Source organism: Podarcis melisellensis (genome assembly GCF_964234715.1).
Source record: "Podarcis melisellensis genome assembly, chromosome: 10".
In the NCBI taxonomy this organism is placed as follows: domain Eukaryota; kingdom Metazoa; phylum Chordata; class Lepidosauria; order Squamata; family Lacertidae; genus Podarcis; species Podarcis melisellensis.
In genome coordinates this window covers 73,554,866-73,566,475 of record NC_138542.1, presented here as the reverse complement: position 1 = coordinate 73,566,475, position 11,610 = coordinate 73,554,866, and the positions used below count along the sequence as shown (strand labels likewise).

Below are 11,610 nucleotides of genomic sequence, written 5' to 3'. Positions count from 1 at the left end.
AGAGCAGCGATGTCACGCTGGCCACGTGACCCAGAAGTGTCTCCGGACAGCGCTGGCCCCTGGCCTCTTCAGTGAGATGGGCGCACAACCCCAGAGTCTGTCAAGACTGGCCCGTACGGGCAGGGGTACCTTTACCTTTACCTTTATGCATTACAGACTGAGATTTAACAATCAGAAGTCTGGTGGTCTTGAGATATTTGCAGATGCAAGTTTTGGAAGTGACACAACAGACAGGAAAAGTACATCTGGAGTTTGCTACATGTACAATCAGGGTCTTTTTGATTGGTCATGCAAGAAGCAAGCAACAATTAGCTTAAGTACTTGTGAAGCTGAACTGAATGCACTGTCTTATTCACTTAAGGATTGTGAATGGTTGTTACAATTGTGCAAAGACATGAAAATTCCTGTCAAATGTCCAATCCAGGTTTACCAGGACAACAAAGCATGTTTGGCTTTGCTGAATTCTGAAGGTTGTAAGCAAAGCACGAAGCACTTGCAATTGAAGTTGCAACATGCTAGGGAATGTATTCAGAAGGGACTCGTAACGGTGTCCTATATGCCAGGTAATGAAATTCCTGCTGATGTAATGTCCAAGATTGTATCAAGGGATCAACACTGTACCTATGTGCAGAAGTTGGGTTTGTACTGATATTGTATGAACACGCTGCCCAGTGATGTTCACAGAAAGGGGGAGGATGTTGGTTTCTGCTTCCTTCACTGTGCAGTGAAGTGCTTGTCACGGGACAATGTTTTGCATTCCACAGTCAGAAGTACTGTTGGGTTTCCCACGGGAATGGGAGACTGGATGTGACGTACACTGGTTTCCTGTTTTTCACTGTTCTCTCGGTGTTCTTTGTTTCCGAGGAGAAAGGAGTTGCTTCTCTGCTCTTGCAGAGGCAAGATGCTTGTTTGTGATCTCTCAGCATTGAAGTGTAAATAAACTAAAGTTAAGCATGTGGCATGTACTGCTCATCCTTCCGCTGTGTACAGGAGTCTGCAATAACAACACATTTCAGGGTGGGGTGTTGCAGTCTCTTTTGATCAATAGTTCAAACATGTAAAGGAAACACCAGAGTCATGTTTGGCTCAGCTCAGTTTATTTAATTTATGCCCTCCTTTTCTACATGGGTTTCCAAAGCAGCTTAAAAACGGAGGAAACACAAGAGAAAATAAAACCCATATTAAATCAACCGACAATCTGATAGTCTGAGATCTTGCCCACAATTCTGCTTGTCTTGCTGCTTTCACTGGGGAAAAACCCATTGTTTACTGCTGAATCAGAATAAACGCAAATTGGATTTTCTGTGGAGTGGCGTTCGTTCTGATTCAACAGTGGGTTTTCCCAGGCAAAGAGCAGAGCAAATGAAAACCTCTTGGACCTGGGCCTTGAAAACACAGGACAGGTCGAAGTGTGGATGAGGCCTCAGAGAGTCCCATGTTTTTGGCAGAAGCACTGCAACAAGATGCTCCCTGGACTTGGCCCTGATGCCTCACCAGAACTTAGCTGTGCCAGGGAAAGGAGTACTCCTGGCAGAAGTAAACTGCCATGTGACCCCATAACCCGTGCCATGGGCTGGCAGGACAGGGCCAGGATCTCATAGCTTAAGGATGATGTTGATGTTGATGATAATGAATAATAATAATTTATTATTTATACCCCACCCATCTGGCTGGGTTTTCCCAGTCACTCTGGGCGGCTTCCAGAAAAATATTTAAGTACAATAATTCATCAAACATTAAAAACTTCCCTAAACAGGGCTGCCTTCAGATGTCTTCTAAAAATTAGGCAGTTTCTTATCTCCTTGACATCTGGTGGGAGGGCATTTCACAGGATGGGTGCCACCACCGAGAAGGCCCTCTGCCTGGTTCCCTGTAGTTTCACTTCTCGCAGTGAGGGAACCACCAGAAGGCCCTCAGAGCTGGACCTCGGTGTCCAGGCTGAGCGATGGGGGTGGAAATGCTCCTTCAGGTCTACTGGGCCAAGGCCATTTAGGGCTTTAAAGGTCAGCACCAACACTTTGAATTCTGCTCGGAAACATACTGGGAGCCACTGTAGGTCTTTCAGGACCGGTGTTATATGGTTCCGGTGGCCGCTTCCTGTGATCCTGGATTAGTTGTGATCCTGGATTAGATCCTGCTACATTCTGGATTAGTTGCAGTCTCCGGGTCACCGTCAAAGGTAGCTCCACATAAAGCACATGGCAGTAGTCCAAGTGGGAGATAACCAGAGCATGCACCACTTTGGCGAGACAGTCTGTGGGCAGGGAGGGTCTCAGCCTGCACACCAGATGGAACTGGTAGACAGCTGCCCTGGATGCAGAACTGACCTGTGCCTCCATGGACAGCTGTGAGTCCAAAATGACTCCAAGGCTGTGCACCTGGTCCTTCAGGGGCACTGTTGCCCCATTCAGGACCAGGAAGTCCCCCCCACCAGCCTGTCCCCTGTTCCCCAAAACAGTACTTCTATCTTGTCAGGATTCAGCCTCAATCTGTTAGCTGCCATCCATCCTCTACCTCCAGACTGCAAAGGAGTAGCAGAGACTGGAGACTGCATCAAATGGGGTGACAATGAAATAAGTGTTGCTACACCTCTTTGTAGCTCTTGCCCACCACATGAGCAGACAAAAAGCTATGTGCAAACTTGCTAAGCTTTGCAGATGGTCTAGAGTTGCCCTCGTTGGCTTGGCGACAGGAGACCCATTGAAAACCAATAAAAATCATTTCAAACGCCAGAGACAACCCCTGTTGGATGAGGATTCCCACCCCCTGCCCAACCCATGATTTGAACAGAATATGTTGCACATACAGAACTGCCTTATACCTAGTTGGACCAATGGTCCACCTAGTTTAGTATTGTCTGCACAGACTGGCAGCAGCTCTCCACATCTGGAGATGGCAGTGGGGATTGAACCTGGAGTCTTCTGCTCCTGAGCCCCATCCCTTCTTGAGGACAATACTCTTGGGTTACAATGGCTATGCTGCAAGGGGAGAGCCAGGGGTTGTTCTGCTGCATTGCCCGGCCAACCCTGCCTCAGGCTGGCCCCTCACAGAACTTCCATGGGAGACCCTCTTCCATTCCGCTGAAAGAGAATGGCAGGCTCTTCCACCTCATGCTGATTGGCTGGGGCTCCAGAAGCGCATGGTTTGTGATGTCACATGAGCAAAGGGAACAGGCGGCGGAAGCTGCCACCTGTCAAGACATGTAGGATGAAGTGGCTTCCTCTTCCTCTTTTGGTCCTTTCCATATTCTTCTCTGAACATGCTCTAGGTGAACCTTGCAGGTAAGTGGCATCAGTATCCAGTGGGAAGGGGGGAGGGAGATGAGAGCCCCAGCCCAGCCCTCCTGCTCAGACAGGCATCCGTTGTGGTGGACACCAACTCAAGCCTTTGGCTTTTGTATCAGGTCACACATATTGTAGCTGCTGCAGACACTTTCTCCCCTGCCTCTGTCCCTGGCTGGTCTTTCCTGGCCTCCTTAAATTTAGGGTTCACACACACTTCCAGTTTCCCCATGCCTAAAATGTAGGGGTCTAAGCAGTCTTCCTCTTCCCCCACTCCTTTCCCATGGAAAACCGCTCTTTAGTGATAGATTAGTTCAAATGGCAATCAGGGAGAAATCTGAATCACTCTTATTGCAGTTATTCGTATTGCACATAGGAATGTAATTGGATGAATTAAACCGACTCTTCTTCAAATAAAAATTGCCCAGTCCAAAAATATGGTTCATAAGCATTACTAATAGAACTTTTTCCAAAACATACACAAAAACAAAACAAGTTACATCCAAATAGTTGCATGATATCACATGCTTGACCAAGCACAGGTACAGCACCCTGGAAATATAAAATTACTTCTTCCAAAGTGGAAAACAAAGGCGTGTCTCTCCCACAGCCCCCATTACAGCTGGAGGTTGTGTTTTCCTAGAGAGAGAATCACCAGCTCACGTCTTTTCTTCCAAGGTGCTTGAGAGAGAACAAGGACCCAACTCCCACAAAATGTAGGTTTGCAAGTGAATACTAATTGCATACACCCCGTGGGATCCAAAGGTTAAATACTTTGGGACAGAGTAGCTGAGATACATTCAAAGTTAATTATGCAAGTCCTTTGTTTAGCTGCAGTGGAAGTTTCCATGCTCTGCATTTAGCAGCACGCATACAGAGTTATTTTCCATTTTAATGGAAATTTAATTAAACAATTATACTCAACATCCCTCTCCTCCGACTGTGTGCTCAAGAGCACCTTTCCCTAGGAAAAAGCAGTGGGACAAGAGGAAAGCCTCTTAGTCCCATGTTTTCTAAGCATGGCAGAAGCGGAAGTGTGGATTAGCCTAGAGCAATCGGCAATTGTCTTTTTTGTGAGTCGCCATTTACACCATGGGTTTCCCTGGAGGAAAGGAGCAGGGTAAACGAAAGTGTGAATGAGCCCTAAGCAAGACATTTAAAGGTAAAGGTAAAGGGACCTCTGACCATTAGGTCCAGTCGCAGACAATTCTGGGGTCGCGGTGCTCATCTCACTTTATTGGTGGAGGGAGAAGGCGTACAGCTTCCGGGTCAAGTGGCCAGCAGGACTAAGCTGCTTCTGGTGAACCAGAGCAGCGCACGGAAACGCTGTTTACCTTCCTGCCGGAGCGGTACCTATTGATCTACTTGCACTTTGACGTGCTTTTGAACTGCTAGGTTGGCAGGAGCAGGGACCGAGCAACGGGAGCTCACCCCGTCATGGGGATTTGAACTGCCAACCTTCTGATCGGCAAGTCCTAGGCTCTGGAGTGGAGTCCCTAAGGTGGTTGGATGGCGTCTTGTATGCCTCCTTCTGGCGACTCCTGCAGCCCAACTGGTGCCAAACATCTTTCTCTGCTCTCCTTTGGACCACATCAATGAGGCCAAGAGCGGGGTCTTGTCGTCTGGGCAGCCCAGGACCTCCAGACACATTGCCCAGGCTTGCTCCCCGGGAGGTTACTTCGAGCCAGCGTGGTATAGTGGTTAAGAGCGGTAGTCATGTAATCTGGGGAGCGGTAGTCACAGAGTGTTTGTTGTGGGGGAGGAAGGGAAAGGAGAATGTTAGCCACTTTGAGACTCCTGAAGGGGAGTGAAAGGCGGGATATCAAATCCAAAATTCTTCTTCTTCAGTCCTGCTAATGCAGTACTTTGACTTCACCCCCGGAGGTGCACCCCATTGTCTCTTGAGACAGACCAATGTCAACAACAACTCAGGTGCCATCACAGAGAAGTCCTTTCCCCACAAAGTCGCCTGCCTCCCATCCCAAGGTGAGGTTGCTTGGGAAAGGGCCTCTGGTGAAGGCTTGGCTTGGGCAGGTTCCTGTGGCAGAAGGTGGACCTTTCAGGGAAGGCCGCTCTTCTTTCCTAAGTCTCGTGTGCCTCTCACCTGTCACACATGGCATGTGTGGGCTGTCTGCACTTTGTGTCCCTTTCCAGTGGAGTCTGCGGGAGACGTCCATTGGCGCCCAGCCATGGTGGCTCAGTTCGGATTATCGGAGGCACACAGGCTCTCCCTGGGACGTGGCCCTGGCTCGTCAGCATCCAGGTCCCATCCAACCAGGGCTACAGGCACACCTGCGGAGGCTCACTCATCAGCTCTCGCTGGGTCCTCACTGCAGCGCACTGCTTCTTAGACAGAAGGTGAGCAGGGTACCAGGGGGCAGCTGCATGCGGCAAGGGGTGGGGGGCTTTGCTGTAGAGTCTCCAGATGTGCTGTCCCTGCAGATCATTCAGCCTGGCAGATGTAATGCCGGCTGAGCTGTGGAGCTCATGACAGGAACATGACCCCCTAGAGCACAGCGGAAGAGTCAGCCTCAGAAATTGAGCTAAGTGAGCAAGGGGCTATCTCTGCAGATGAGAGCTGGCTGTCAGAGTCCAGAAAGGGCAGTCCAGCCCCCCTCCTTCCCAGGGAAGACGCTGTTTGCTCTCAAGAAGAGGGAGAGTTGGAAGGTGACCAGAGCGTTGCCAGGCAGCCAGCAGATAAGCCAGAGTCTGAGGCTGCGTCATCTGGGAGTGAGGAGGAGGCAGTACTAGGAGTACCTGTACTAGGAGACTGGAGGGGCTCAGAGAACAACGGAAGGGAAGGAGAAGAAAGGCAGGATTTTGGCGTCCTTCCTGTTGGGAGAGGGACGGTGATTCAGACTGATCAACTACTATTAATATGAACAGGTGGGAAGCCGTGCTCTGGATGTGTTTTTTCTTGTAAATAAACCTACATAACGTCAGAGAGACATTGTTGCTTATCAGGCTGCTTGCCTACCAGAGATCATTATAGCTCATTTCATCCTTTAAAAGATTTTTGCCCCTCACCACAGCCAAAAAAAGGGGGTCGGGGAGGCAACAAGCAGCAGATAGATGGCTCCTTCCTTCATATCTGAAAGGCATGGCACAAAAGGAAAGGGGGTTGGGATGGAGGAGGAAAAAAGAAACGCAGGTTTCTAGCGACGAAGTTCTAGAATTTAAAAATTGGTACAGTGAGGTGTGTGCCAGAAAGCCCCAAGTTTATGACCTTCCTCAGCCAGGAATTAATGGGTATTTCAGGATAGTTGTAGTCCAAAACATTTGGATGGCACCAGAGTGGCAAGTGCTGACACGATACAGATTTTGTCACCTCATTACAGTTCCCAGGGGAGGTGAAATTAGCATTAACCTAGTTTAAGTCTGTGGGGTACCTAAGCCTAGTCTGAACCCTGTGGTTTTATGAACTGTTTTGTATCATTAATTCCACATGGGTATGCATTGCAATGATTGCTTATGATCTATTCTGCTAGCCACCCTGAAAGCATAGTTGCCCTACATGCGCTGCTTGTACAGAGATTAATAACCATAATAACAGCTAAAGCGATGGTCATTGTTATCGCTGGCATTGTTATTTGGGTGCCACACTCATGGTACTTATCTCTCTCCATAAAATGCCCTGAACAGTGCTGCAGGCAGCCAGGATTTCCTTGTTCAAATCACAGAATCATAGAACTGTAGAGTTGGAAGGGACCAGGAGGTTCATCTAGTCCAACCCCTGCAGTGCTGGAATTGTTCATCCTCAAAACCATGATGCTGAGATTCCGAGTCTCATGCTCTACTGACTGAGATAATAAATAGCATATACATTATATTATATAACAATTATATATGACTTTATATTATATGAATATTTCCCCAGCTACCTAGAGGGCAGCAACACGGGAACAGGGCCTTTTCTGTGCTGGCCCCCCACTTGTGGGATGCTCTCCCCAGGGAGGCTCGCCTGGCGCCATCATCACATATCTTTAGGCACCAGGCAAAAACGTTCCCCTTCTCTCGGGCCTCTGGCTAATTAAACCATTTGTGGCCTTTTAAACTGTGGTGGTCGTTTCTTATTATGTTTTGTATTTTTGTGTTTTTATATTGTAAACTGCCCTGTCGTCCTCCGGTGAAGGGTGGCATAGAAACGTAATAAATAAATGAACAACAACAACAAGAATTTAAAATAGTCCCTCACTCACACCATCCTTGGAAACTCAGAGACACCTGCAATACCATTCAGTCTAACCGCTTTTCATGGGGTTCCTGAACCTCTCCCCCAAATCATATATGAATGGCACACGGTTCGAAGAGAACCTCTTTCTTCCCCCTTGGTGGGCCAGTTTTCCATCTTTCTCTGCTACAGGTTTCTCGATCAATGGAAGCTGGTGATGGGAGCCAACCAGCTTTCTGACCCTGGCCCCAACGCCCAGGCACGCACCATCAAGGACCTGATCGTACACCCGCAGTATATCCAACGGATAAACCTCAACGACATCGCCTTGATGGAGATGAGTGCGCCGTTCAACTGCAGCGACTACATCCAGCCGGCCTGCTTGCCTGACATGGACGTGGATGTGATGTCTCTGACGCATTGCTATGTCAGCGGCTGGGGAGTGACAGATGTGTCAAGTGAGAGTCCTGGGGTGGGATGTACATCAAAGAGGGTCTCACAGGGGAAGCGTTGCCTGGCAACACCTGGTGGGAGGACACCACATCTGCTACCCTATGCGTACATAACCGGAGACCAGCCACCTCTTGGATGTACTGGGGGGGTCCCTAAACTAAAAAAAATGTGATTCACCCAGCTCCTGGACCGGGTAGGGTGGGTGGCTGGCTATATTCCTACCTACCAAGAGGTGCATCGAGATGGCCAATGATGGCAGGACTGGGAAGCGGATATTGCTTCTCCAGAGGCTGTAGGACCTCCCAGCTGATAAGAGGGGCCAGTGGGAATCATAGCCCAAAACCACCTGGAGGGTGGGAGCTGGTTCAGAAAGTTCCCAGATCAGTTGTATTGACTTGGAAGCCAGGTTGCGTCCCGAGGCGAGATGCTAAAGCGAGACTTCCTGCTTGCAGAGCCAAGCGTGACCTCGGACGTCCTGCAAGAGGCCAAAGTCAACCTCATCCCTTCCCACATCTGCAACAGCACCGGCTGGTACAATAAGCGCATCCACCCCAACAACATCTGTGCTGGGCATGAGCAAGGGGGCATTGACAGCTGCCAGGTACGCAGTGGCGCAATGCCAGAGGCTGCTTCTCCAGGGAGGGAGGCAAGTGGGGGGGGGAGGGGCAGGACGAGCGAAGTGCCCTCCTCTTGGAGGAATGGCCTAACTCTGTCCCACCCAGGGAAATCCCCCTTCCATCCCATATTCAGACAGCCCCCATGGTTTTCAATATGTTATTATCTTCCTGCCTTTCCCTCCAAGGAGATTCAGGTGTCAGACGTGGTTCTCTCCCTCCTCATTTAATCCCCATGACAACCCTGCGAGGTAGGTTGGGCTGAGAGGTAGTGAAACCCCCCTAAGCTCACCCAGTGAGCTTCCTGGCTGAGTGGAGATTTGAACCCTGGTCTCTCCCAGGTCCTAGTCTGGCCCCTACGCCACACTGCGGCTCTCAGCAAGGAGGGAAAGGCAGGTAAATCTCATTCGGGGCTCTCTCTCTCGCCTGCTCCAGAAGACGTGCTTGGCTGTCCCTCAGAATTCCCCATCCTACAAGGTTTGCCTGTCCCACCACAGAGTCCTCTTGCTCCCAGATTATTCATCTTTTTGGCATTGGGAACATAGGAAGCTGCCTTATCCCAAGTCAGAACATTGGTCCACCGAATCTCCATTACATGCAGAAGGTCTCAGGTTTGGGCATCTCCAGACAGCTTCTCTGCCTGGGAACTTATCCACAATTACCTTTCTTCAGCTCTTTCCAGGCACAGGTCTGTGCTTTAAAGCTCTGTGTCTGATCACCCCCTTTTGTTTATTTTTTGCTCCAAAGCCCATTCTGGAAAGGACAGTGAAAGCAAACACAGTCCTTGGAAAACCCAAATTGATGTTTGCTTCAATAGTGCTAAAGAGCAGGTTTTCATGGGGCAAAAAAGACACTTAGGCTGGATCTACACTGACCTGTTTAACGTTATTAGAACGTTATTAGATATGTCATTCTAAAATGTCACCAGGCATACTTGTTAATTAAAGTGGTGGGTTTTTTACCTTGGTCTTTTTCATCAAGCCCTTTGGTGCCACACCTTAATAACACATTATGAATGTTAAAAGTGGAACATCATGTGTCCATATACATTTTCAGAGTCATTCCTTAACCCTTCCTTAACATTTGAAACCATGAGTGTAGATCCGCCCTCAGATTCAGAGCTTTAAAACATGGAAAGAGCGCCTGGAAAGAGCGGGGCAGAAAGGAAGAGTGAATGAGACCTCAGACCCTGGAAAGGTGCTGCCAATCAACATAGACAGTTCTGAGCTAATTGGAGCAACAGGCTGATTTAGTGCAAAGTGGCTTCCAGCGGTCGTATGGCTCTCTTTTGGTCTGCCCTTCCCAGAATTTCACCTCACTGCTGAAATAGAGCTGAGGCATGAGTGAAACAACCCCGGTGAGATATTCTCTGCCCATCTGCAGAAGCCCTGCTTTTTGTGTGACCCTGTCTCTCTTGCATGCAAGATGAGGGATGCCTCCATCCTTTGTGGTTGTCATGAGAGCTCCTTGGTGCTGCTGCTGGCGGATGTGCAACCCAGTTCTCCTGAGTGCAGCTGCACCCTCTTCACTCGTCTCCCGTCTTTTCCTCCTGCCTCAGGGTGACAGCGGAGGCCCCCTCATGTGCCGGGAAATAAGGTCCGAGCGCTTCTGGGTCATCGGAATCACCAGCTGGGGGACGGGCTGTGCCAAGGCACAGAAGCCGGGCATCTACACGTCCACACAGCACTTCCTTGACTGGATAAAGTGGTCGACCAAGGAGGACTTCTTCCAGGGCGGCTTTGTGGGGAAACCTACAACGATGGCCCCACCCCTACCCCCACCACAGAGCTCAACTTCCCAGGTGTGGTGGCCCACGGGCCCCTACATCCAGATGCCGCTTGAGACCTTTGCCAATCCTTGGAAGAAAACCACCAGGCAGCGGCCAGCGTCCCCCAACGAAATCCAGCAGTTTGAGAACTGGGCTTACACCCAGCCTGTCGTGACAACCCCCCCTCCCCTTTGGCAGCAACCGCCAGCCGAGACCGAACCCCCCCTGCAGCCCGTGCAAACCCAGCCACCCTGGGGGTCCTACGGCTGGACCCAGACGTGGACCGTGGCTCCAGCCCGGCCAGCGTGGAATATGTGGGTGCTGACTAGGCCACCCCCCAGAACCTACCCACAATACACTGTGCAGCAATACCCTTCGTGGAACATACAGGTGACCCGGCCTCCCCCCAGGACCAGGCTCACGCAGAAGTGGACCTTTGGTAAGCCTTCTTGGGTGGGGACTTACTACTGGAACATTAGGAAGAACAGGCCAGTCAAGTAGCCGGACAGTCCATCCCGGCCCCTGGCCACTCAGCTGCCCTGCCCTCCCCTTTTCAAACTAATCCTGTACAAGCTGCTGCAGCCGTCAGCTCGGTTCCCCTTCCCTTACTGCACATGAAATCAGATCTCGCAAGCCGTCTTCCCGGGACAAAATGGTTATCTTTTAAGTACATAGAGATACAGACACACATATGCGCTTTTTTGCCAAGCCATGGAAATTGCTGGAGGGATGGGGCAGGAAACAGGCAAGCGTTGCATGGAGGGGCAAAGCTCGCTTCTGAGATCAATCTGCTCCAGAGGACCCAACGCCGCTGCCTGGACTCTGCCCCCCTGGGGCTCACTAGGGATGCAAGGAGGTTCCCAAATGCACCCCAGACATTTCAGTGCCCTTGTGCATCCACACCAAAGCCTTTGTGGGAAGACCTTGTGGTTCCAGCTGTCTCCCGGCAGCTGTTCTGTAATGTGCAGGGCACATCTGCAATAAATTGGTGCTTTCTCAACTGGCTCTCCCTGCTTATTCTATTGCTTGGTATGGGATTATGAGTGGGAGGAGCTGTCCATTTCATTCCCTCATTTTCGCAGTCTTACGTTCCTTTCTCAGTTTGAGAATTCTTCATTCGTGGCAGGTGGGGACACACACACACACACAGCATTTTAGTGTGAATTTCCTCTAATGTATATGTTGGTGCGGTTGCAGTGGGTCGTATATGGGGAGTTCAAGGGTCGTGAGGTGGCAGGTAACACTATGGCAATACGAGAAGTTTCTGAGCCAAGATGAGTAAGCTGGAGGTTTTCTGTCATCTCTCTTGGATGCTTTAGTTGA

General features: G+C 50.0%; 1 protein-coding gene across 1 annotated transcript; it reads left to right on the top strand.

Moving 5' to 3' along the window:
- Positions 1-3,142: 3,142 nt before the first annotated feature.
- On the top strand, positions 3,143-11,287 carry LOC309378667 (acrosin-like). Its single transcript, XM_081927177.1, has 5 exons — positions 3,143-3,281; positions 5,436-5,639; positions 7,645-7,910; positions 8,358-8,506; positions 10,078-11,287. Exons 1-5 carry the CDS (start codon positions 3,157-3,159, stop codon positions 10,786-10,788), a joined length of 1,455 nt encoding a protein of 484 aa, XP_081783303.1. The 5' UTR covers positions 3,143-3,156; the 3' UTR covers positions 10,789-11,287.
- The last annotated feature ends 323 nt before the right edge of the window (positions 11,288-11,610 follow it).